We start from the raw sequence: 27,640 nt of genomic DNA, 5'->3' as shown, positions 1-27,640 counted from the left end.
TTGTGAGTGAATAGTAGATCCTTAATTCTAAGAAGCAGCATTTGCTTCAGTATATTCAGTATGCAGATGGTGTTCTGCTCTATAATCCCAGCACGTTAGACCTAGCTTCTTCAGTGGAACAAATATATACTTGTGTGAAATCAGGCTTAATATTGATGAACTGGGTGAAGGAACTAGGACAGGCCTGCACAACTCATAAAGTGGCTAGGGCCATATTACTCCAAAGAAAACAGCTGAGGGCTGAAACACGCCCCCAGCACGGCCCAGCCCTCCCCCTGGAACTCATCGCCCGACCCAGCACTGCCCGGGCCCGTGGAAACACCACCCCCCACCAAGTATAAAGCCTCACCGCCACTACCCGCCTGGCTCGTCATCCCCCCATGAAATAAGGGGAGGGGAAAAGGGGGACAGTGTGAAGGGATTGGATGTGGCTGTCCAACACACAAACACGGGCCGCAGAGAGCCAGGGGGCAGTGTGATGGGGCCAGGGAAGGTCCCTAGACCAGGGAAGGGGTAGCAGTTCGGGGCAGGGCAGATGCAACACACACACACACACACACACACGGTTCCCCCGGGAATTTCCTGGCTGCCCACAGACAGTCCAACACCCCCCCCACACCGCCCGATCGCTACAGAGGCCACCCTGCCCCCAACCGAAAGGGGACCTGGGGGGGGGGGTCTCAGCTCAGTTCCCCCCCCACTCTGAGAGCTGCGGCTTGAGCGCAGGCCAGGCACCCCTCCCCTCGCTCGGCACTTACCGGCTCTGCCTTGTGCCCAGCACTTCCCACCTCTTTTCAGACATCAAGGAAGGCTGAAGACTTGCAGCAAAGGAGTTGGAGATGATAGAATGTCTACATGGTTTCTCAGGCTTTGGGTGTTTCCTGAAGCCCTCGCTAGGTCCAGTTTTTTTACATGTAAAAGGCAATAGAGAACAGGGCTTTTTATAGTAGTAGCAGCAGTGGTTTGTTTTGCAAAAATGATACACTGAATATTGTCAAAAGTGATAGCACTGTGTGGAACCCACCATGTGCTTGTCCTGACAAGCAGACTGATAAGTCAGTACCTTTACTGCCCTGGATTGAGGACTTGTAATGCCTTGGACTGAACTAATGCTGGATTTTGTGTGTAAGGTGGGCTGTGCATGATTGTTTGCTACGCCTGTCACTAGAGGTGGCTCTAGGGATTTTGCTGCCCCAAGCACTGCAGGCAGGCTGCCTCCGGCGGTTTGCTGCGGAGGGTCCGCTGATCCCGCAGGGAGGTCCGCAAGGAGGTCCACCGAAGCCGCGGGACTAGCGGACCCTCCACAGGCAAGCCACCAGAGGCTGCCTGCCTGCTGTCCTCGCAGCGCCGGCAGAGCCCCCCTGCCCGGCTTGCTGCCCCAAGCATGCGCTTGGCGTGCTGGGGCCTGGAGCTGCCCCTACCTGTCACTTTTCTCAAATATAATCGAGTCCTCTTCCTATCTTTTTAATAAAATGCAGTTTGAATTTTGCTATTCTCAAGCTATAACTGTCAGCTTCCCACTGAGTTTTAAATACAGCATGTGACATCCTGACTGAACAAAAGAATACATTGAAGCGTATTTTGACAGTGTATTCGGTATATAGTTTGCAGTAAGAATTTTTCACCTGTTCAGAATCCACCTTTTAATTTAAATGTAATAGAATCTGGCCTCTATTTTCTAGATTTACAATATTACTGTCTCCATTTCTGTAAAATAGTGGAAAATCATGTCTGACTGGTAGCCATTGATTGTCATTTAAATTGCAGTCAGCATCTCTTCCTGAAAACCAGGAATAATGCCTTTGTTAGTGCTGTGGAAGATGGACATTTTTTTTTAAGATTCATGGAACCACTTTTTACTTTGTGAAATGCGCATGGATTTAAATTCAACTATATTCCTCACATAGTGAATTCCAAAGCCTGCATGGGCCACTAGGTGCAGATGGAATATTTTGTGCTTTATTTGCCACATTTTTTTCTCTAAACCACAACGTTCTTTCCTCCTCTCAGGACCCCCACGCCCATATGTGTATATAGTTCAATTTCTTTTCTGCTCAAGACCAGCTTTAAATTGAGAAGAGGAAGCAACGACCATATAGCAAACAAGTGAAGACTTAAGGGCTCTTTTGGCTGTTATACAAATGCATATTTACATCTTAGTTTTCTACATCAGTATCCCTAGTCTGTTCTATTTTTGATAAAGAAAGGAGAGTAGCATTTCAATATCTTTTGGTGAAATTTACAATAACCTCTTACAAGATGCCAGATGAGAGGTGAAGTGGTCCCCTCTTTGAAAGCTGTTTAAAAAGGCACACTTTCCAAATAGTTTAGGGGAACTGGAACAGGAGAATCTATCTTGTCTCTACAGTAAATACTTCAATAGAGTGTTTACCTCCTTCCTTCAAAAACTCATTGGATTTTTCAAGGAACATCTAGTTATGAAAGATCCCGATTCTGCACCCTACCTCTAGTCCTCTTCTATCATTTTTCCACAACTGGCTACTCCTAGTAACTGAGAATTTTGTGTATAAAGTACGGTAGATTCATGGTCTCAAAGGCCTTAATGGTCTTCTTGAAGAGTCTGGCTCTTCTCCCTTTTTAGTTTACAGAAAAGTCTTGAAGTAGGGTTTCTTTTGGTTGCGAGGGGTGGTTGCTGTGAATATCATGGATTATGACTGAAAGCTTTATTAAAGAAGCTTTTGTAGTATTTTTTAAAGATTTATTGAAGTCTGGGTTCTTCTGATCTCCAGAAGTTTATTCCACAGCCAGATCCTCTCAGCTGAGCGTACTGTTTTCTCATTCTCCTATCAGTCACCACAGTTCCACACTTTCTTCAGGTGGGAAGAAAGATGGTCTTGTTTTAAATAGAAAATAGCTTACATCCACATTAATATATTAAGTTAATCAATTAGTTCAGTGTTTAACTACTTCATTCTATGGACCATTGTTAGAGAGTCTTCTCCTTTCTCTGCCATAGGCCCTATCTGCCACTGCATTGTTCGCTGAATATTTCATTTTGTGAACTATTGGTGAGCCACAGACTTCAGCTGAGAAGCCTGAAATCCCACAGAATAGGGCATTATTATACTAATCAAAAGGCTTTGAGGAATTTAATAGAAAAACCAGGACTATCAAAAAGTATGAAATGTGAGAAGTAGTATGGCAGTATCCTGAATCTTGACACATGAATGGGAAGTTATAAAGAAAGTACTTGTGAGTAATAGAAAAGCTTAATGCCCCAGCTGTCCTTTTAAATAAAATGTTTGTTTTGTTGAGAAATGACAGACCTAAAATGTGATGATTTTGTTTGTGGTGTGCCTTAATAGAATTTATACTGCAGTTGTACACTGTAAAATAAGATTAACATAAGAACAGCCATACTAAGTCATACCAAAGGTCCATCTAGCCCAGTATCCTGTCTTCTGACAGTGGCCAATGCCAGGTGCCCCAGAGGGAATGAATAGAACAGGTAATCATCAAGTAATCCATCCCCTGTCACCCATTCCCAGCTTCTGGCAGACAGAGGCTAGAACACCATCCCTGCCCAAGCTGGCTAATAGCTATTGGTGGACCTATTCTCCATGAACTTATCTAGTTTTTTTTTAATCTTGTTATAGTCTTGGCCTTCACAACATCCTGTGGCAGGGAGTTCCACAGGTTGACACTGCATTGTGGGAATAAATACATCCTGTTTGTTTTAAACCTGCTGCCTATTAATTTAATTTTGTGACCCTTTGTTCTTATGTGAAGGAGTAAATAATACTTCCTTATTTACTTCCTCCACACCAGTCATGATTTTATAGACCTCTATCATATTCCCCCTTAGTTGTCTCTTTTCCAAGCTGAAAAGTCCCAGTCTTAATCTTTCCTCATATGGCAGCCGTTCATACCCCTAATAATTTTTGTTGCCCTTTTCTGAAACTTTTCCAATTCCAATAAATCTTTCTTGATGGGGCAACCGCATCTGCACGAAGTATTCAAGATGATATTTTCTGTCTTATTATCTACCCATTAATGATTCCCAACATTCTGTTCGCTTTTTTGAATCCTGCTGCACATTGAGTGTGGATATTTTTCTGAAAACATCCAGTGACTCCATATTCATTCTCTCCATAAGTCCTGCACAAATATGCTCAGTTTAGAGAGCTTTTCTAAATGCCAGCTTTACAGATTCACCCTTGGGCATGAAAATCAATCTGGATTCTCCCTGGCTTATGCATCATCCCCTGTACTAAAGATCCTGCAGCTTTACCAATTCTGGTGGTGAGCCAGAGAGGATGTGATCTTTCTCTCATGGCTTTATTGACTCTGCAGGGCGAAGGAGAGTAAAAAGTAGTAAACTTTTAAAACTCATAACAGACAATGGGAACAAATCAAAGTACGGTGAATTTTTATATAGACACCTAGTCTTTAAATGCCATGTAAGCTTGCATCTCATCCTCACAATGCTGCAGTGCTTGAGCCAGCATTTACACTTCCTAGCCTTCACTGTTACTCAAAATCCACTCATTTTTGCCTGTAGCAGTGTATCCCTTTCCTCTGGTGCATGTGCTCTCCTTTCCTCCTCACTAAGCATCCACTGCATGGGACCACTGCCACACGCATCTCCCATTCTGCTAAGTGCTCTCATTAGTATTACCTGGGCAAAGCAGGGAGGTCAGACAATATGGAATTCCTTGTCTGTGGATAGTGCTTTGTTGCTACGGAACTCCCTAGCACCACGGCTAGGAGTATTTTCTGTTTGCTGAATAATGCATGTGGGGTAATCATCTTCACCAGGAAAATAAAGCCTCTTGTGCTTTGATGATGAGAAGAGACAGGTTTTTAAATCAATACCAGATTTTTGAAAGTTTGGCAGTTGTCTACATTATACTGGCATCTATGCCCATGTACATGGTGTGCTAAGTTACAGCTTAACTTCTGTTGTAAAATGTGAATCTTAAGACTTACAGCAAATCTCAAAAGTGGGAATGAATAAGGGATCCAGGTATAAACTGTATGTTAACTATAGTACTGACAAGGCCATTTGTAAATGTTTTGTGAATTTTTCCTAGTTTAAATATTTAAAGTAAAAGTTGCTTATGTATACAATGCAAGCACAGTATTTAAATGTTAGTGTCTTCTGGAATACGTACAGCATAATCAAATAAATATATAGATAGTGTATTTGAAATCATAGTCTTTCCAGGTTTGGCTGTATTAGTTACTCTTGTCTATTAGGATGTGTAAAAGGTTGCGTTCTGGAGCATTTTAGCACTATTTGTAGAGTGCCAACAGTGTGTTGTGTGCTTTACAGACAGGTTGTCAGACAAGGGGTGAAATCCTGGCTCCTTTGAAATCAATGGCAAAACTCCCATTCACTTCAGTAGGTCCAGGATTTCATCCACAGCCCCTACCTCTACAAATTTACAATCTAAGGGCCTGATTAAACTTTCACTCCCAACAGGGAATCTATTGACTTCAGCGACTTGACTGATTGGGCCCTAAGAGCTTGGTTCTGCAACCTTGACTCGAACGTAGTGGCACTTACTCATGTCACAAGTCCAAGTGACTTCCAATGGGACTACATGCTTGAGCTGGAACTACTGTACTCAATGAGAGTTAAGAATTAGAGCTGGGCCCTAAATAGTAGTACAGTAGTTCCTTTCATTAAGGTCATCATAAATGTGTATAATAAATGGTTCTCAGTGTAGATATCTAAATAATGATGTGTGGTTTTAAAAAAATCTGAACTTTTCTAGTGGAAAAATAAGGCTTTCCAAAGAGGTGTGTGTAATAACATTGGTCTTTCAGTTCATCAGTGCAAACCAATCTTATATTAGCTTCCCAATACAATTAGGAAATACATATTACTTTCCATTCGGATGGGGAGGTGGCGGGGGAGAGAAACATCCCAAAAGCATGCTCACAAGGTATTGTTTTAATACTACTTCTGTAATACAATCTGTGCTGCTCCCACACAGCTACCCAAGTTTTCAAATGTATAAAAGAGCTGAAGATACCCCTCCTTTATATTTCTCTGCAATAAAACACCAGTTACATTAAGCAGTCAAACTTCACACTGGAATCATCATGTTCTCAACAGACAGACAAAAGATTTTCCTCCCTCTCAGTGGATGACTAATTGGGGAGGGGGGGTGAATACATAATTATCACTAGCATTTTATCTTTTAAAAGTTGTATTTGAAATACCAACTACTTCATTTCAAAGCTAACTCCAGCTGCTCAACAGGATCATAGCTAGAAGAGGGAAATGGGGACTAGAAACCTGGGATGCTTTGCCCTTCTTTCCACTCCCCCTGCCCCACCCTGCAGCTTTTGGCTTTAAAAACTGTTCAGTGGGTTTGTTACTCTGCCAATTAAAACCATTGCCTTTGAATTCTTCTCATAAACTGCTAGTAGGAACGGTTTGTTCAGTGTTACTTCCAGTGGCAGCGAGCCTCCATTTTCTTCTAAGAGGTCTTCTGGTAGATCTGCTCCATTCTTCAGTTTTAAAAGGGCCTTATTTATAACCTGAAAAGCAAATACATAAGTGAATCTGGAGTCACCAGAGCATGAACGTGAAGCGATAAATGAAATCCTATGAAATATTTTCATTTGTTTGTAATAACTAGTGACATGGAGATCAGCAGCAAACACATAAGCAGTTTATAGATAATTGAGGTGTTTGTTCCAGTAAAGCGCGCACACCAAAAAAAGAAGCTAGACAACCAGGCAAAGGCTCAGTCTCATTCTACGGGTTAAATATAGAAATCCTATTCACTTTGATGGGGTGAGATTTCACCCTAATCAGTCCATCTAGGTAGAAAAATCAGGAGTAAAGTCACACATGCTGTCTCCAAGAACACTTTTCTCCTTTTCATGAATATAAAGACCATCTCCCTAGTGTTCCCTCTCAGGACCGAAGGTTAGGTCTCTGCCCTCAAATAGGTAATGTGTCTCACTTCCTGACAACCTCATTGCACTGGTTTTCTGCACAGACTTATTTCTTTACCTCTGACTTAAGTTCCAGGTGCTGCCTATTTTCTGCTGATTGCCCATTAACAGGGTGAGAGAGGTTTCTTGATAGGGGCAGTTTTTATTAAAGTCAGGTTGGCACTTTTGGAGCAACAAAAACCTACCCCAGCATTCAGAAGCTTTCCTTCCATTGCTCAGTGACCATCTCTCAGCTTCTGAGACCTACCTGATTTCCAAAGTTATCTACCTGGGTATTAATTTGCAAAGGATAAGCCTTTTAAAGGTTTGAAAGAAGTTTAATTAGTAACACATTAAATCAGCCATTGATTATATGGAAATTAGTTGATGGATGGACTAACTGATGTTTGTACCGTGCTTTGAATATGAATAGTGCTATAGAAAAGCAGGGTGTGTCTGTAGTAACTGAACACACAAAAACAAGGTAAAATAAATTAACCATCCCGATTCTATGCACAGTTGTCATCTTAACAGTCTAGTGCAGCTGTTGTATCCTTGGGAGCAACAGTTTTAGGAAGAAATCACTGGAGACACAGGGAGCTGTAAACCTTGGAGCAGCCATTTATTGCCACACACAGAACTAACCAACAACCAGCCAAAACTGGCTGGGCTATCCCCTAATAATCTAACTCAGTTGCCATAGCAACACAAGATTCTATTATCATGACAACCAAATACACAAGGGGGATGGGTTTGGGGTGGGGAGGTGTCGCAAGTGCTGGACTGGCATTAGGGGATGGCAAGCAGGGCAACTGATCTCACCACAGAGGGCCCTACAAAGCTAAGTTATATGCTTCAGTCCATGCTCAGGCTTAGGGAGGGGAGGATGAAAAAAAAAAATTAAGTCCAAAGTGAGCTGCCAGCACAAAAAGTTGAGAAATACTGGTCTAGTGTGTCCATGTTCCAGATGCAGGTTTCAGGTAATGTAGCAGCTCCAGTGCCCCGTGGGCTTTGGAATATGAACAGCTGAATACCTACAGCCCGCCCTCAGCTACAGAGGTTACAGTTTGAGCTTGCTGAAATATTCATAGTGGAATACCTTTGTCAAACCATGCTCCTGCTCATAAACAAACAAAACAAACAAAGTTCTATTACATTATTTATGAATGACAGGGACCCTGTCTCCCTATATTTTTGTACAGTGCCTTATGCAATAGAACTTCAACCCTGGCTTTTTGATTGTGGTGCAATTTTAATGCATGTGTAGCAATGATGTCTGAACTGTTTATGCAAACAAACTTCAGCCTGGGGGTTGTTCCCAGAGCAGTTACTTTGTTGCTCATGGCCATTCAGTATGGCACATCCTTCCCCCGCCCCCTCTAACACCACTTCTTTGCTGTTTATGTAATATTTTTAGCTGATTTATAATTTGGACAAGATACATGAGTGAAGGTGTTTCTTAATATGGATGGTGTGTACTGTACCTTTCCAACAGTAAGATTGGCATCGCTTATTTTAGTAAGATTTGCTTTCTTCCCCAGCAGTGCAGACAAATTCATGTTCGTGAGCAGTTCCTGAAGGTCATAGGCGCTTTGTATTGTTAACTCTGGCAAAGATAATTTAATATCTCTATAGAAAATAGATTTAAAAAAAGAAAGATATACATGATTATTCAACCAATATCTATTTGAGGGAGGCATAAAATGACATTGGATTTTAAAACCAGTGGAGGCTAAACAGAGGAGGTGTGCATATAGGCATACAAGAATAATCACTTTTCAGTGTCACAGACCAATAGAAGCTGTGTGTGCTGTTTCTGAGGGGTAACTTGCCCCCTGTTATGGGTGGAGTGATAATGAAATATGGCCAGTAAAGTAATGAAATATGGCCGATCCAGTAAAGTATTTAGGTAAGTGTTTAACTTTAAGCATGAGTAGCCCCATTGATGGGGCCTGTATTACCCATTCTAGCAAGGCTTTTGTTTGTTTTTTGCTTTTTTGGGAAGAGGTAAAATCTTGGCCCCACTGAAGTCAAACTCCAACTGACTTCAATGGAGACAGGATTTAACCCCAAAATCCTGGTTATCAACACATAAAGAGAGGGGACAAAATAAAGGTGAAAGGTTATGACTTGAGAACACACATAGTTGTACAAACTGGGATAAATACAAGGGTTAGCTTTCCTCATGCTTCTAGACAACTGATCATCCCCTGGTGTAATGGAGTTGTACAACCAGATGCATTGTTGTGTTTCAGAAGGGTTGTTATGCCTTCCTCGGAAGGACCTGGCTACTGTTAGAGAGAGGAAACTGGCTAGCTATGGGCCATTGGCTTGTTCTGTTTCAGTAATCCCTATATTCTTATGTGAGATTGTTTGTACATTTAAATATACCTTGGGGATAGATTTTGCAGCCAAGTAGAAGATGGATCCAAGGAAAGTTCCGACTCTATCTTGTTCAGGTCATTGCTGTTGATGGGCTGCACCAGTACAAGTAAAGCGTTCTCACTGACAGGAACTTTAATTACGGAAAAATTCTTGCTGTCGTCCCTCTTGTACTGAAATGTTCCAGTTATGGACATCATGGGTACCAGGATCTTTGTGCTTGAGTCAGTCCAGAACTCCTGAAGCTCTTTCACTTGGGAGGCTCTCTTCACATTGGCTGAAAACCAGATTGAGAAAGGGACGAGGTCCAATTTATTTATGTATTATCGCTATTTAATCATTACAAGAGTAACTTTTTCTTTTGAGAATACAAATGTCACATTGTGTAAGAGAATTACATGCCTAATGTTCACTATGTGAGTGTACGTGCTGTGCTGCTGAATGCACCCGGATAGGCAAAGGCTAAGGTACCCATGGCACCATATGTAAAAGAACCATCAGACTGTTATTGGGACTACTATGGTCATTCAACAATTTCCTATTGTTGTATTCAAATGTTTTGTATCTGATGAATATTAAAAAGAAACTCAAAAATTGATATAATATTGTTGGAAAGTAGGAATTGTCTTAACCTGAGAGCTAGTCTCCATCAATAATTTAGACATGGCTGAATTTGATTTTATTTTTTAAAATAATTTTTGATGAATAATAGCAGTTTATTTTTAGGATTTTTTTCTGTTTTGAATTATGTAAATTTTCACAATTGCACAAAATTATGATTTTAAGCATTTTTTTTATTTTTATAAATTTAAATTTTCATAGTTGCAGAAAATTATGTGGTGGTTAGACAATTTAATGACAGTAGATGTAGAGATTCAAAAAGTTTCAGCTTTATAACCATTAAAACACAAATTTTCAACATTGTGACAAAATATACGAAGTAAATATCCTTAAATCAAATTCTAATAAGTTCTCAAGCTGCATGTTTTTAATTTGCCTACCTGTAAATTTTTATAATCTATTAAACAGTTTTTTCATCAGTTTGTGAGTTCACGGTGAACTTGACATTTACATATAATCTAGACCTTCCAAGCCTAGATGTATCAATATTTTGAGTATCAAATATGTTATGAATAATAAATATGGAAAATGAGGCTGCTGTGAGCACATGTAATGTACACACTATGTACATTACTGTACAGAAATTCTTGCTTCTGAAACACGCTTGCATGAGAAAAGTATTATGCACAATATTACCTCACCTGAAAGAAGAAATGGATAAGAAGATACATGAAAGAATTATACACAATAATGAAGGGTAGAGACGGTATATTGGCCACAGGTATTCACCTCTTCTCATAATATAAGAATAAGGGGACATAAACTGAAATTAAAAGGAAGCAACTTTAAAATGATAAAAGGAAATTTTTTTTTCATACATGGTAAAAAAAAATAGTCTGTGGAACTCATTGCCACATGATATTAGAGGCCAAGACTACAGCAGTATTCAAAAACAAATTGGACATTTATATGGAAAACAAGCATATCCAGCATTGTAAAAGTAAATATGTTTTTAAGGAGTTTTGGAACCCTCACACTTCAGGCCATACCTTAAACCAACCTCTAACTATTTTGGGTTAGGAGAAAATTTTCCTGGGGTGTGGGGGGGAAGTCGCAGGTTATCCCACAACTGCCTCCTGTAGGGATTCTTTTTGCTTCTTCCTAGGCAGCTAGTGCTGCCCTCTGTGAGAGCTAGGACACTGGATTAGCTGGACATAGGGTCTGCTCCAGCACAGTTCCTATGATCATATTAAATAAACATAACTCTCACTTTGAGTCACCTCACTCTGATCACGGAGCTAATCTCACTGGGATTATTAAACACAAACCCAAAAGCCTGCAATCTGAACACTGAACACAGTTGAGGAACTTCACTTGCTGGTGACATGTTATTTTGCTAAATGCTGTCAGTGAAAAGTCCTTGGTTTGACAAACAAATCAGCAACACTGACATCTGCGAGAGCTTTGCCATTGACTTTGGGTGCAGAGTCAACCTCATTACCATTTGGTGGGCCAGATCCTCAGCAACTGTAAATCTGCACAGTTCCATTGGCTACACAGATATCCCCAGCTAAGTTTCTGGCCAACTGTTTTGTAAATCAAGATGGGATGTTTGTCTAAAAGATAAGCCTTAGGATTTATTTTGGGGAAGGTCTATGGCCAGTGCTCTACAGGAGGTCAGACTAGATGATCACAGTGGCCAATTCTGGCCTTGGAATTTATGAATACTGTGTGTATTTAATTAAAGGTTCTTTCCCACTTACTCCTGCTGAATATAATGATGTGACAAATGGGCTGGCAAAGTCTCAGTAGCTTGGTGATTGCTTTCAATATTTTTGGAGGGTGAATACTTCCCAGGATAGAATCCCCCATTGTGTAAGTATGGCCTATGTTCTCTGTTCCTCTCTCTATACCTTTACAGTTAGTCATATTAAAGTGCTTTTTTCTTATAATAGGAAACGAAAGAAAGAAGCGAGTGCCTATATAATAGGAAAAGATCATCTTAGCTGGACAACTGAAAGAAATGCTTTTTTACTGAAAGTCAACTAGTATCAAGTCACTGCCTTTGTGTGACCTGTACACTGCTTTATCAAAGGAAAGAAGGGCAAGAGAAGGGAGGGAGAAAGGCATAGAGGCTAGCAGAAACATGCTGAAACTGTAGGCTGACAAGCTAGGAGAGGACTGTAGACACACACACACACACACTCCACTGCATCACCACCAAGAGAGAACCATTTAGGGTGACCAGATGTCCCAATTTTATAGGGACAGTCCCAATTTTGGGGTCTTTTTCTTTTATAGGCTCCTATTACCCCCCAACCCCATACTGATTTTTCACATTTGCTGTCTGGTCACCCTAGAACCATTCAAGTAACATTTCCCATACTTAGTAACACGATTTTTGCACCCACCTAGTAAAGCAGGTCAGAAAATGGCTTTTTATTCTGTGGAAAACATTGACCTTTTGTCAAAAAAACAAGCATTTTCCATTGAAAACTAATGTTTTGGGCTTTTCAATGAAGTGTCTGTGGTTTGCAGAAAACGTTGACTTTCTGTGGAAAATGTTCCACTGAAAAACAGTCTGGATGTGGAAAATTTTCACCCAGCCCTACCATCTGACTGTGCTGTTGTAGGATCCAGCTTCTCATGTTGATTTTTAATTATTTATTTTTGCAACTTTGAAAAACATTTTCTAACCACTCCACCCCATCCCAATAAATTGTGTGTTTAATCAAGCATGGCCTGCAAGGAATTTCAAAAATGGTTCTTGTTCCCTTTTGTTGTGGCTGTACTATGGTCGACAGTCCCTTTATGAACATGGTGGTTGTACCACAATACATTCTGTAGTGTGGAGAGGGGCTCAGTCTTTATTTAAAATCACTATATATAAGTGTGTTACAACTCGGTGGTCTAGAATATTGAAACCTTGGTTTCTAATTGGATCACTACCACCTAGACAGTCCCATGGCTATGGGTAATTTCTTATGATCACATGTAATATAGCCTAGAAGAATTTGATATATTTTCCTTTCCTGCGTTTACTGGGAGAAAATGTGAAGCATGTAAGTGTAAGCTAACATGGCTGCTCTTCAGTAAACAGAAGAGCCAAGCAAGATCTGCTGAACCATAGGGATGGGCTGAAGCAATGGTTATTTTCTAATTCCCCCATGTCTGAACTGCTTTTCTCCAGCCCCCATGTGGAATCTGTGGCACATGTGTGCGTGCATCCTCCTCCTAAGAGAGTAGACGAAATAGAGCTAGACCGGTGAAGCAGAGAGACATGACACACGTACATTCCTAAATCAAACAGTGAGTTTCTAACACATGAAGGTGATCCAAAGAAATCGCTTTGTTATAGAAAATGCTACCCACTCACAGCAAAGTTAAAAGGTAAGATTCATCTCATAATAATACCTGTTATTTCTACAGCACCAACACTGAGCTAAGCACCTTATAGACCAGTCTGAAGATAAGCTTACTGCCTCGAAGAGCCAGTGCCTTTCATCTGAGGATCATAAATTAGTTTACAGAGGCCTGGTTTATCCTAAAAAGTTAGGTCGACTCAGCTACATTCCTCAGGAGTGTGAAAAATCCACACCCCTAAGCAACTTAGTTAAATTTACCTAAGCCCTGCTGTAGAGAGTGCTAGGTCTAATTCTTCTGTCCACTTGGCTACTGCCTCTTAAGGAGGTAGATTACCTATGCTGACATGAGAACCCCTCCCATTGGTGTAGGGAATGTCTACACCAGTGGTTCTCAAACTTTTGTACTGGTGACCCCTTTCACTTAGCAAGCCTCTGTGTGCGACCCCGCCTTACACATTAAAACATTGTTTTATATATTTAACACCATTATAAATGCTGGAGGCAAAGCGGGGTTTGGAGTGGAGGCTGACAGCTCGCAACCCCCCATGTAATAACTTTGTGACCTCCTGAGGGGTCCTGACCCCCAGTTTGAGAACCCTTGGTTTACACTGAAATGCTACAGTGGTGCAGCTGTACCATTGTAGCATTTCATGTGTAGACAAGCCCTAGCATTAAAAAAATTGAAGCTCATCACACCCACAAGAGATAAGGAAGTCTGATCTCCAGCTTACAGGTGGGGAAACTGAGGCACAAAAAGCACCCAAGCTCCATTAGATGTCTAAGTTTCATTGAAGGTCAGTTGGAATTTAGACACTTTTGAAAGGGGGACTTAAGCTGCTGTCACTGAGGGTTTTTTGTAAATTTTACCCACATGGCTTAAGTGACTCATCCAAGGTCACAGAATGTGACAGTGGCACATCCAGAAACGGGACCCAGTTCTTCTGACTCCTAGGGCTCTAGCTTAGTCACTAGCCCACAATTCCTCCCCAGTTTCTTTTGGCCATTAATACATTGTGCAACGTATTTGACAATAGAGTTCTCGTCATTACAATTGGTGGTCGCAGCCACTTGACCCCTTGGTATCACTGACCCAATGTTAAAGTGTGCTCTCCACCCTTCTTTAATAAAGACTTAGGATGAGGTTTTCCAAAGCACTCAGCACTGAACTAACTCTGCTCCCATTGAAAGCCATGGTCAAACTCCAGTCGACTGCAACAGGAGCAGAGTAGCCCAGCCCCGAGCCCGTTTTGAAAAGCCTATTAATGGAGACCAGCACCAAAGTGACTGCAATATAACCATTTAATTAAATATTAATATTATTTGGTTCCTGTTGTCCCAGTAGTAGTGCATAACTCTCATGAGAGAGGCTGTATGGAAGTGGAAGCGTTCAATTTCAAGGATCCCAGCGTGCCTTAACAGACTGTAGGCGTAGACATTGCTCATCCACCCCTGAAGAGCAGCCACCTCTTGGATGGACTATGGCAGCTCCTGTGTGCCAGTAGCAGCCTAGTATTTTAGAAGGGAATGTGGAGGCTAACTATCCAACTGGAGCTACAGGGGGAGTTCTAGGTAAACAGAAAGGAACTATCCTGGTTGGAATTGGCCAGAGCATCAGATAGAGTTCTTCTATTCTTGTGAAACTCCTCTTCCTCTGAAAAATATGCTGGCATTTTTGGGGACCAGGAGCCCTTTCCACCTGTGCCCTGTGAAATGTGCAGGAATGGAACCATTACTTTAGGACTTTGGCAGTACTCAGGGACGCTTCTGATGTAGCATCTTTGCCCCACCTGGGGCCCGCAGAGAGGCAGAACAGGCAGGCAGTGGGTATGATTGGTCTGCTTCATAGGCTGGGGACACAAACTTATGGATCTTTACACAACTGGTCAGAGGAAATCTCCCTCCATTCTCCCCTCAGTCCCCATTACGCATGGCAATGACTCTGTGGCTGGCTGACAAATGTTGCCTGACACAGTCTGTCTGTAGATGGGACACTGATGGCATATGCACCAGAGGAGAAGGATGACCGGGAGTGGGACTCAGGAGATCTGGGCTTAGTTTCTGAGACAGACTTCCTGTGTGACTCTGGGCAAGTCATTTACTTTAAATGCAGTTTCACATCTGTAACGGGGATTGTAATACTTCCTTTTTCCCACCCTTTGCCTTGTCTATTTAGACCATAAGCTCTTTGGGGGAGAGTGACTGTTTTTTGTCCAGCGCCGAGCACAAAGAGGAACTTGCTCTACCAACAATACAGACAGTACGGCTATTATTATTTATTAAGTGCAGTACTAAGGCCACATCTTGCAGCACTCTAGGGTTTCAGCTGAGGTCATCTAGCTGCTGATCAGGCCTGATCCTGCTTAACCTAAGAAAGCAAAGCCCAAGGTGGTAGAGCTGCGAGGTACAAAATGTGCTGGATTGCAGAAACAGATGAATCTGAGGTCATTAGTTGCCCCCCTGAGATTGCCATTGAAATTCATGTTCGTTGTTCTTACCTTTAAACTGAATGTAAGTCACAAACAGTAGGGTGGTAGAAGGGTCTATATTTGTCAGTACATTCTGGGTTCTGCTGACATCTTTGCCCTTCACAAAGCTTTCGATTAGTTCTGCTGCCTGAGTTGGGTTTGTAAAGTCAACAGCTCGGGCATAGAAATAATCGGCAGAAGAGGCCAGGCTGTGCGCGAGTGATTCAGATAAACGCACACTGGGAGCAGAGAAGAGGCAGGAAAGCTTGGTAAAAAGCAGATCATCAGCTCCGCTTGAGAGGAACAGATCATCCATGGTCTTCAGGGTCAAAAGGACTTTGTGTCCATCCACTTTGGAGGTGCAGTCTGGGTCACCGGAGGGGGGAACGAATCCCAAGAAGTTCTGTAAATCAGCTGCCGTCTGTTCAGAGGCCCCTAAGTAGAACGACAACAGAGACCTGTAGAGATTGGTAGGTGACAGGAGAATGTTTTCACCCTTCAGCGTTTCCTTCAGCACGCCATAGAAGCGCATACCAAGAACATGCACTAGGTCTTTCAAGTAGCTCAGCCTCTGGTCACGCTTGGTATCCGAGCTTTGTGTTCCCAGCTTGGTTTTGTCTTTCAGGTTCTCTTCGTAGGCAGGGATGGTTTGGGACTCAATGGAAATGGGGACAAACATTTTCTCCTCCTGCGTCAAGTTGTCCAGCTCCTCACAGCTGCTTTTGTTATAGGAAAACAAATGGAAGGGGTGGACGTAGACCCGGTCACACACTATGGGGCTCAAGCACAGGAAGAAACACAGGAGGCTCACTGCTGGACTCATGTTGAAGAACAATTTCAGCAAAGTCTGTTTAAAAGAAAAAGAAAGTGTGGGGAGGGAGGGTTAGCTAATTAACATGCTGTTTACTTTGCTCCTCCCACGTACAGTGTGAGATATTAATATAGCTTTTCCTCACAGATCAGGAAATCAGATGGGTGGGAGTTTTCAGAAGGGTTTAGTATTGGCCTAACTCTGAATGAAAACAATGGTAAAATATCCATTGAGCCAATGGGAGCAAATGCTGGGTGCTCTTGAAGATCCCACCCGCAGTGTGTGTCACTGGTATTCATATAGCTCTCAGGCACGTAGCATCTGAGTGCCTCTCATTTCAATGGGCATATCTTCACAACACCCCTATGAGGTAAGGAAGTGCTATTAACTCCATTTCACAGATGGACAACTGAGGCATAGAGAAATTCTGACTTGCCCCAAGTTATACAGGAAGCCTGTGGCAAAGTAGGGAATTGAAGCCAGGTCTCTGAACTCCCACCCTGCTGCCCCCGACCCCATCAGCACTCCTTTGTGTATCTAATCATCATAGTACTTAGCACTTATTTTCAAAAAGCAGTACAAACACTCAGTAATTCTCACATGTGGGTTGTGTTCTCTCTCTACCTCTCTCCCTCCTTCCATGGAAACTTCAGTATTAGCAGATATTGGAATATTTTTTTCCACATTACTTCCCTATAACAATTGCTGTTCTAGAAGTCATGAACAACTTTTGCTATACTGGATTAGTAATTTCCATCTTGTACTGAGACAATTTTTGACTCTCATTTTACTTCTCTAGAAATCCTATTTCACTGTGTGAGTTCAGTCTGGATTTCTGAGCGTATCCATGCAGAGAGAGAGATGCATGCATACCCAATACTGATGTGTTCTTACAGATTTTGCATGTTCTAATTATCTTTACTGTTATACCAAATTTTGCCTGTTTCTGTATTTTTGGAGCGTCGTCTTTAAATTTGAAGCTGTGGATTGGAAACCTGCATGTTTCATATTAAAAGGTATCTTAATTTATGAATTTGCAAGATAGTAACATCCATCGTACTTCAAAATGTGTTTATATAGGACCAGATTCTGACACCTTTCATCACAATGAGCAGTGTCTTATTCCACTTATGGGGTATAATACAACTTAACGTGAGCAAGGGTATCAGAATTGGATCTCTCTTCTAGCCCTTTCCTGGCTCTGCAGGGCTCATGAATGATGCAAGATGAGAAAACAGGCTCAGTTTTCAGCTCTGCTCTTCTTTGGTAGTTGTAGAAGGTCTGACTGGCAGCTGCTGTGAATCTGGCAGTCTGACTGAGCCTGCTGAGAAGTGCCCTTGCAACATTCTCTGCAAAATGGGCTGTGTTCCTTTTCACCACCTTCCTTCTTGGTGCTCATTGTTTACACTGATTGGTGGTGTCGTGATCTGAATACATTCTCTGGGTGGTAGGCACTTTCATGGCATGATTTATGATACCCGATTGTCCAGATGGATGGCACTACAGCTGAGGATCTCAAAGTGCTTTACAGTTAGTAATGCTGGAAACCTCCCAGCACCTGTCTGAGGCATTACCCCATTTTACAAATGGGAAGATTGAGGCACAGAGAAGTTAACTACGAACTAAAATTGACACCATAAGACAGATGCACTATCAGGTCTGCCTGCACATTAACATGTACATTTAAATCCCCAGTTGTGTACACCTCTCTAGCCACATGTGTGCAAGCTGGGGATTTGCTCATGCACAATAGATTAGCTGGAAATTTGGACACCCGCCTGTTAGGATATAGATATTCAGGCCTGTCTGCAAAGGCCTATACTTTAAGAATTTAAGTGTATCCTTATTACTTAGCTAGTTACAGAGGTATAAAAGAAAGAATAAAAAACCACTGTCTGTCTATATAATGGCCTTCTCTTACTGTGACAGTCTGAGGCCTGGTTCTTCAGCTGAGCAGCCATAAACTAGGAAATGTATGGTCACATCCTCACATTCCAAACTAGTCATATTAAAATAAGGCAATCTGGGGCTGTTAGGAAGGTGATTCAATCAATCACCTCCAGAGAAAGGGAAGAGCGTAAAACATGTAAAAGGAAATTTAGGGCTTGTCTACATCACAAAGTTGCAGCGCTGGTGAGGGGGTTACAGCGCTGCAACTTAGGAGGTGTACACATCTGCAGGGCATCACCAGCGCTGCAACTCCCTGTTTGCAGCGCTGGCCGTACTCCCGTTTTGTCTCAGGTGTAGAGGAGCCAGCGCTGGTGAGCCAGCGCTGGTAATCAAGTGTAGACACTTACCAGCGCTTTTCTTGACCTCCGTGGAATAAGCAGCATACCTGAGGAAGCCTCTGGTAATCAAGCAGGTCTCCTTCCCCGGTTTGCTCTCGCGTTCCCCGAACCCCCGTGCAAGCAGGTCTCCTTCCCTGCGGTTTGCTCTCGCGTTCCCCGAATCCCCGAGCAAGCAGGTCTCCTTCCCTGCGGTTTGCAGGGGGGTTCGGGGAACGCGAGAGCAAACCGCGGCGAAGCTGGTCTCCTTCCCCGGTTTGCTCTCGCGTTCCCCGAACCCCCGTGCAAGCAGGTCTCCTTCCCTGCGGTTTGCAGGGGGGTTCGGGGAACATGAGAGCAAACCGTGGCGAAGCTGGTCTCCTTCCCCGGTTTGCTATCGCGTTCCCCGAACCCCCGTGCAAGCAGGTCTCCTTCCCTGCGGTTTGCAGGGGGGTTCGGGGAACGCGAGAGCAAACCGCGGCGAAGCTGGTCTCCTTCCCCGGTTTGCTCTCGCGTTCCCCGAACCCCCCTTGAAGCCGCCCAACAGCGCTGCAGTGTGGCCACATCTAACACCACTTGCAGCGCTGGTTGCTGTAAGTGTGGCCACTCTGCAGCGCTGGCCCTATACAGCTGTACTAATACAGCTGTAACAACCAGCGCTGCAAAATTGTAGATGTAGACATACCCTTTGTTTGATAGTTTTCTGTCTGGTAAGAACTCACTTATCAATAGACACAGCTGGTGAACCCTTATGTCTGTATAGATGTAGTTTTAAAACCCTGATGTCTGTATAGATGTAGTTGTGAAATCCTCACTTCTGTATTGTTTGTATGTTTATTTGCATGGTCTCTGTCTGGTTCTGTGATTGTTTCTGTCTGCTGTATAATTAATTTTGCTTGGTGAAAACTAATTAAGGTGATGGGATATACTTGATTAGCTAATCATGTTACAATATGTTAGGATTGGTTAGGTACATTTTAGTAGAATGATTGGTTAAGGTATAGCTGAGAATATTACTATATAAATTAGGGATAAACAGGAAGTACGTTGGGATTCGAAAATAAGGAAAAAGGAACTTGAATTTAATCTTGCTGAAAGTTCACCCCAATAAACATCAGATTGTTTGCACCTTCGGACTTCAGGTATTGTTGCTATCTGTCCATGCGAGAAGGACCAGGGAAGTGTGAGAGTGAAGGAATAAGCTCTCTAACATCTTGGTGCTGTGACTCGGATGCATCGCATCGGATAGGTGAGTGGCAGCCTGTAGATCCCCCTCCCCAACAGTCCGCGCAGCTGCTTGGAGGGGATATAGCGAACTCTCGTGATGGTAGTTGTGGGTTCTGGCAAGCTGGAATAATGGATTTTTTGAACAAATGGATAAGAAAGAATCAGGGCCCATACCAGGTGCAAGGATCCACCTGGGATAAGATGGGGGAAGTTTTGGGATACCTCAAGGGAAAGGAGTGTAGGAAAAAGGAAATGGTATTACAAGGTTTGTGCTCTGGGATGGCATACTGGGTAAAAAGGGAAGCTGATCTCCTCCAACATATTAAGGATTTGGAAGGGATTGTGGATCAGCAGTGGATTTTAACAGAAAAATCTGTGTTAGCAGTAGAAGTAGCGGATTTGAAGGCATGGGATGCTGCACGGACAGAGGAGTCTTGTGAAGCAATCTGGAGAGAGAGAGACGAACTGCTGGGGACAGTAGGAGACTTAGAGGAGGAATTGTATCAATGTAAACATGGGAGCAATGGACTTAGGGACCCCAGACCATCCGCCCCACTAATGGACCTGAAGGAGACACCTCCACCACCTTATCCTGAAAACACACTGTACCCACCACTGCCAGTGGACGTTGTAAGCCGGTGATCCACTGTTACAGCCCCTGCAAAAAAGATTACCCAGGAGGAAGTACAGGAGGCAGGAATAGTGGCCTCAGAAGGGTGGGGGAATCATGTCCCACAAGTAATAAAACAGGCAGAAATCCGCCCCTTGTCCCAGAAGGACTGGGAGGCAGTACTGGGCCGTTTGGAAAAGGTACCCCGGGAGGATTGGGATCAGTTTGTGCTGTGGCTAGTAGCTAGTAGAGGTGGGCAGGGAGATAAAGGGTCTAACTCGTAAGAACCAGATGATCATATGGTGTAGTCTTTTGGGATGGGGCACCTTAGAAATCAATGTGGCAGAAGTGGCACACCCATTTCTAATCCCTAGACAGGTGGCAAAACAGTTGCAGGGATAAATAAAGTAAAGCGAATCCCTGGGAAAACAGGGAGAGGTGCACTTAATTGCATTCAGGCATAGGCACGGTGCTGGGTGGATCCCCTGGACAGTCCTTGGGTGATACCCCAGACAGGGGCACCAGGACCTGATAGGGGTGTGGAGCACGGTAGGAGTGTGGAATTGCTGGAAAAATGATTGGAGCTGAGCAATCCTCAGTTTGTGGGGCATTTAAGTTTGCAGCACCCTGAACTTGCTCCCAATCAGCTACCCCAGTTTCTGGAACAGGCAAATGTGTGGAGGCAGATGCATCAGGGGGGAGAGCCGGTCCATGTTATTACTGAAGGGTATCTGTACAAGGTGGAAAGGGGTGGGTCAGCCCAGAGGGGAGGAGGTAGAGGGCAAGGTCATGGCTTTGGGGGGGTAGTCAGGGAAGAGCAGGAAGCTATAGAGCAACAGATCCAGAGACTGCAGGCTAGATTGATTACCCAGGATCTCACCAGATCAGGGGGAACGTGGCCCCGAAGGCCAGGGGACCGGGACTGCCTAAAATGCCAGACACACAATTTTGCTTGGAAACAGGAACGTTTTCAGTGCCAGGACCCCCGCCCCCCCCCCCATGTGAACCAGTGGGAGGGACAGAGGTGAGTGCTGCGATTTAGGGGTGCCTGGGAAGGCATCCTGTCCATGTTCTCAGTTTAGGACAGGATGCATCTGGTCACCCCACGCTCCAGGGAGTGATCAAAGGGAGTCCCAGGAGAGATTTTTTGATAGACACTGAAGCATCCATCAGCTTAACCACATGGGAGCAGGGAAGGCCCTCAAAAGGAACTGTGACAATTGTAGGGGCAACGGGAGTGGAGACACAGTTAACCCTAAGGCGAAAACAAATCAAAAAAATCTGGGAAGAAGGGAAAATTATGTGGGGTTGTAATGATGTGCTAGATCTGTTGGGGGCAGGAGATTTACACAAGCTGGAACTTGTACTGAACGTAGCCAATTAGGTGTGTTTACTGGGGCAAATGTAGGACGGTCAGGGCTATACCATTCCTATGGGGATAGCCACTATGACCATTAAAGCAGCACATGCCCTCCCACCACCCTCGGCTGGGTGGGAACGCATCCCTGTGTGGGCACGGATAACCTGAATTGTGGTAGGGGCAGCATGAAGGTATTGATAAAGAAAGGGCACCCTCCCCCCCAAAAATAATATCCTATTCCTCGGGAGGCATTGGCAAAGGTGGGGGCAACTGTTGGGAAATTGAAACAAAGGGGACTAATTAGAGCAGTTGCATCCCCTTGCAATGCTGCTGTGTGGCCAGTAAGAGCCAAACGGCATCTGGCGCCTCACTGTGGATAACAGGGCACTAAATGCTCTGGCCAATTCACCAGCCTCAGTAGTGGCAGCGTACCCTGAAATGCTAGCCTGCATTGAACCCCAGTTCCGAATTTTCACTGTGTTGGACATAGCAGATGGATTTTGGTCTCTGCCACTAGCTACCTCATGTCAGTATAAAACTACATTCACATGGGAGAGCAATCAATTCTGCTAAACAATCCCCCAGGGATATCGGGACTCCCCTGCAATTTTTCACAGATACATAAAACAGGCTTTGAAGGGGGTGAATTCAGCAAGGTGCATACAATATGTAAACAACCTGTTGCTAATGTCAAAAACAAAGAAGGAAAACAGGAAACTAACCAAGCAGATCCTGCAAGCTTTGGCAAAAGCAGGGTTAAAGGTCAATTAAAAAAAGGCGCAGATGGGACAAACAAAAGTAACCTACTTAAAAGTAAAAGTGTCCCAAATGGAAAGGAAAATCAATAAAAAACAGGTACAACTAATCCAGTTACTGCCACTGCCTACAAATGTTAAAAGCTTGCAAAGTTTTCTGGGTCTAACTGAATTTTGCAGGAATTTTGTGGCCAATTATGCAAAAATAGCCCAGCCTCTATTTAACCTAACCTGAGCCTCCACTTAAAAATGGTCAAAAAAGTGTACTGAGGCAGTAAGAGTACTAGCCCATATTTATCCACAATTGCAAACACATACCCATCTACCTAAAAAATAACATCCCCCACCTGTGAAAAAGTTCTCATTGTTGCTCTCTGTCACGCAAGAAGGACCAGGGAAGTGTGAGAGTGAAGGACTAAGCTCTCTATCACTGCCTACTTACTGAAAATCAGGCCTTAAGGGACTTGTTCAAGGTCACGCAAATCTGGGAAAGAGGCCTGGAATAGAACCCAGCTTTATGGACTCCCATTTCTATGCCTAAATTACAGATCTATTCTTTCTCCCTATTTAGCTAGCATACTACCTCCTTTATTAGTCCAGTCATGGACTTCAGCACTACAACATTTCCTTCTTTCCTTCAGCAGCAGCTTTTGGCTTAAATCCATTGGTGGTGCTCAAAGCAAACTTCCCATCCCAGAGTTTCGATCAAGACGCAGCTAAATCTCTAAGGCATCAAATTTATGTTGGGATTATTTAGTAAATTATAGCAGACTGCTTGCAACTAAACTGAGCAAGAAGCTTTTCTGCATAAGATGCTTTCCTGCTCCTCTTCTCATAAAAGGCATAGCTACTCCTCCAGCTGTGCTGAATGTATTTCCAGCCAGATTGTCTCCTTAGCATTTCCCAGGTGATCAGTAGGCAAATGCAACAGAAAGGCCAAGAATTAAAGGGCACTGCAATTCCATCCCTAGTCCTTATCTCTAATAGGACTTTAGCTCATTAGAAACCAAGTTTTAAGAATCCTTTCCCATGGTGAAAATGATTTTGTCCCATCTACACTAGCAGTGAATCTGTCTTCTGCCTTGGGGCATGTGATTACCAGGCTAGCTGTACTGTGTCCCTTCTCAGCTTCTTTCCACACACGGCAGGCTTCTCCTGGACTGAAATTCTGCAATTCATCCATTCTCAGAACAGGGCCTGAGTTATACGCCCTGTACTAATCATGTCTAATTCTAGGTCCAGCTCTCCTTGGACCCTGCCAGGGTATCTCAGTGGGAGCCTGAGCCAACATGTGCTTACAGAGAGAGAGAAACAACTTATTTGAAACAAAGCCTGATTTATTTTGCCCCAAAGGGAGACAGCTCTTAAATAAGTAGGTTTAAACCAACATAGAGGCCTGACATATATGCCCTTACCTCAGCTGAACCTCTCTCTTTATCTGTAGCTTAGGTGGCTCTGACTTGGGAGAAGCAGCCTACGCTGCTTGCAACCTTCTCTCTGTCAGCCTTTTCACTGGCACATGCTGGCCAGACAACCTCTCTCACTCATCCAAAACCCCTTCTGCTTTCTAATACCTTTCAAGGTTATTTGTCTCCTTTGATCCAGGCTTAGCCTTGGGGAAGCTACCCCAATTTACCCTGAATGGAGCCAGCTATTGTTACCTAAAATTCTTTGAAGCTGCATACTTGAGGGTAAGTCCACACTGGAATAAAAGCCCCTCAGCACAGCCACAGCTGGTCCCAGTCATCTGACTCAGGTTCATGGGGCTCAGGGACTGTAAAATTCTTGTGTAGACATTTGGGGTCAAGCTGGAGCAGGGGCTTTGGGGACCTGTGAAGGGGGAGGATACCAGGGGCCAGGCTCCAGCCTGAGCCTGGATGTCTACACAGCAATTTTACAGCCCTGCAACCAAAACCCAAGGCAGCTGACCAGGACCAGCCGTCAGTGTTCACTTACTGAGTAGACATACCCTGAGAGGCTGTCTTGTCTGTGAGTCTGTTTCACATTTCCTGGGTTTCTTACCCACCCCACTTTACAGCCTCCTTTGATTTTAACTCTGCATTCAGGCAGGTAACTGTCCCAAACTGAACAGGGGGACGGTCACACTCAATATTAATAAAAAACAGTACAGACATTCTCCCGGTTTGTCATAGCTCCATTGCTGGCCACCCTTGTTACCAGCAGGACAGTTTCCTAGTGCAGCCAGATCCATAGCATTACTTCTTCCAGATGAGCACTGAGGCTGTGCCTGTATCTGAAAGAGAAGATTTCACTCTCTGGGGATGCCAGTCCAGACCCTTTCACCAGCACTAAAAAGTCATTTAAAAATTAACACTCAAAGCAAAACCATCTATTCAATCAACAGATTTGCTAGCCATTGTCCTTAGTCTCACCTTGCCCTCTTAGGGTATCTTCCGCAAACCCGGCTCTCTCAGCACCTGCTGTATCTGAAGCACTCTACCATGACTGCTGGCACATTTATGCCTTTTTGAAAGGGAAGACCCTTTCCAGTGCTGTCTGCAGTGCTGTTCCACAGAGCTACATTGCATCACCAAGTGGAGGGGTGAGTGGAGGCTAGATCAGACCAGATGGGACCAGATGAAACATGAGCGTGGCTGAACACTAGACCTATTGGCGGGTTTACAGATCAATACACAACCTTTAACCAAGCATAGCACAGTCTTCTGTTATACATTCACTGGCCTGGCCTGTGACTTTCTGTTATGCATATGGGCCCACAGTAATGCCAGATAAAAAGCCAGCTCACGTTCTTGTAACCTTTCACCCCTTTCTCTTCTCTGCTGACTACAGATACATTGCTACATTTAGGACCAAATTTGTTCCTGGAGTAACTCCACTACAGTGTGACTTTTAAACCATTTTTAAAGCTACCCTGTAAAGACATTCTTCTAATAATTAGATGGCAGCCCTTTGTCGGGTTTTATCTGCACTAGAGTAGGGTTGCCATGGTTTTGGAAATTAATACAGGCCTAGTGATAGAACTTGGGCTTTCAGAAGAAAAGAATCTCTTTCCGATCTTCCATTTTAGGCCATCCAGCAATGTAGACTCCAGAGATAGAGGTGGCAGAATTCTACTCAAGGAGAACTCTGACTGCAACCTGTGCAGCCATTAGGAACTCTAGGAAGTTGTTTGCTTTCCTCTCCCTCAGATATTGGTTGTACACACAAAGACAAAGGAATAGGCATGTTTCCCAATTAATCCCACCTGGCGACAGCCACTTGAAGGGTACACAGAAAGCACACACCTGTCAAACCTGGTCACAAGTCAGAGCAGAGGATCCCAGTCTGGTTTCCCACGCTTTGGGTCTGATTTCAAGATGATGATTTGCTTCCTATATTATTCCCACCATTGCCTAATCCAGGTTACACATTAGCTTTCCCTTCTTATCTGATTTCTGTTCAAAATGTTCTGGGATATATTGCTGTGTTTTTCCATTGGTTATTAATCCTCATTGCCTCCTTCAGTGAAGAAGAGCAAATAGTGGCTGAAGAGCTGATTTCATCATCTTCACAGCCATTATTTCCACTGTGTCCTACTTTCTCATCTCTTTGGCAATATTGAAATTAAATCAGTCCTTGCCAGGTATGCTTACTGCCCTGCCGTGCCAACATGGAATCGTTGCTGTCAGATGAACCAATCTCAGTGTGCAAATGTTATCAAATACTCTTCATAAATGTTAACCCTAACAGAGAGACATTGACCTGAAAGCTAGCTAAAAAGTAAATATTAGATACAGAGAATGCAAAGACATTTTAGTCCAGGCACTTGTATCTGCTGATCAGCAGAGGATGTGGCTACTCCTTTGCTAAGGACAGTCTGCACTCTGAATAAGCATCTAGCATGAGGAGGAACGTTCTGGATAGGACTGAGGGAAATTCAAGCACTTTCCTTTTCCACAGAAGTAAATGTAAATAATGTATAGTTAACCCAGATATAGCGAAACTCTCTTGATAGTGAAGCAGAGTGACTGTGTTAAACTTTTCAGTGCATAGCAATATGCTAATAACAAGTTTGAGTGTAATGAACCTCTGCCTTGTTCTGTGAATAAGAAGCTTTGTTATAAGAGCTTCCACTGTACAGGTTTTGGAACTCAATATAGGCCTAAAGATAGACCTTTTGGCTTAAAAATAAATAATCTCTTTACCATCTTTCATTTAAGAGATCCAACAATATGGACTCCGGAGAGAGAGGTGGTAGAATTCTACTGGATTTGGGGGCTTGTCACTGTTGTCTTTCTTTCTCTTTCTTTCTCTTTTTCTCTTTTCTTTTCTTTAAAGAATAGGATGCACCTTGAATAGAGCTGTGCAAACGCACTGAATTACTCACAAAAATTAATTTGCTTTCATATTTGTGAGCCTTTTTGTTTCCCAGGAATGCTTGTAACCATTCATGTCTTGTTTGCTTTGTTTGCAGAAAGCAAAGTGATGTCTAGGTGTGCATGTGCAGGGAGAATCAGGGGAAAAGGAGAAGCATGTGTGGGGCGAAAGAGAGGGGCAGAGGAAAAGAAAGCATGTGCAAGGATAGAGGAGGAAAAGTTGACATAGTTACAGTCAGGGCCGGCGCTTCCATTTAGGCGACCTAGGCAGTTGCCTAGGGTGCCAGGATTTGGGGGGGGGGTGGCATTTTGCGGCCCTTGGCAGCAATTCAGAGGCGGGGGGTCCTTCCACGCTCCGGGTCTTCGGCGGCAATTCTGCGGCGGGTCCTTCACTTGCTCTGGGACCTGCCTCTGAAGTGCCCTGAAGACCGGGAGCACGGAAGGACCCCCCTGCTGCCAAATTGCTGCCGACCGGGAGTGCGGAAGGACCCCCGCCTAGGGCGCCAAAAACCCTGGCGCCGCTCCTGGTTACAGTGAAAGATGTACAGAAGGATCAGGAGAGAGAAAGGATGGTCATGGGGAAAGGAA

At 43.6% G+C, this 27,640-nt stretch overlaps 1 protein-coding gene across 1 annotated transcript; it reads right to left on the bottom strand.

The window, feature by feature from the left end:
* Positions 1–6,092: 6,092 nt before the first annotated feature.
* On the bottom strand, positions 6,093–26,020 carry AGT (angiotensinogen). The gene is made up of 5 exons (XM_030554272.1): positions 25,982–26,020; positions 15,719–16,535; positions 9,307–9,574; positions 8,400–8,544; positions 6,093–6,513 (listed from the first exon to the last, which is right to left on the bottom strand). The coding sequence occupies exons 2-5, from the start codon at positions 16,509–16,511 to the stop codon at positions 6,325–6,327; spliced, it is 1,395 nt and encodes a 464-aa protein (XP_030410132.1). The 5' UTR covers positions 16,512–16,535; positions 25,982–26,020; the 3' UTR covers positions 6,093–6,324.
* Between the last annotated feature and the right edge of the window lie 1,620 nt (positions 26,021–27,640).

This window comes from Gopherus evgoodei, chromosome 3 (genome assembly GCF_007399415.2).
Source record: "Gopherus evgoodei ecotype Sinaloan lineage chromosome 3, rGopEvg1_v1.p, whole genome shotgun sequence".
NCBI classification, from domain to species: domain Eukaryota; kingdom Metazoa; phylum Chordata; order Testudines; family Testudinidae; genus Gopherus; species Gopherus evgoodei.
This window is presented reverse-complemented; position numbering and strand designations above follow the sequence as displayed.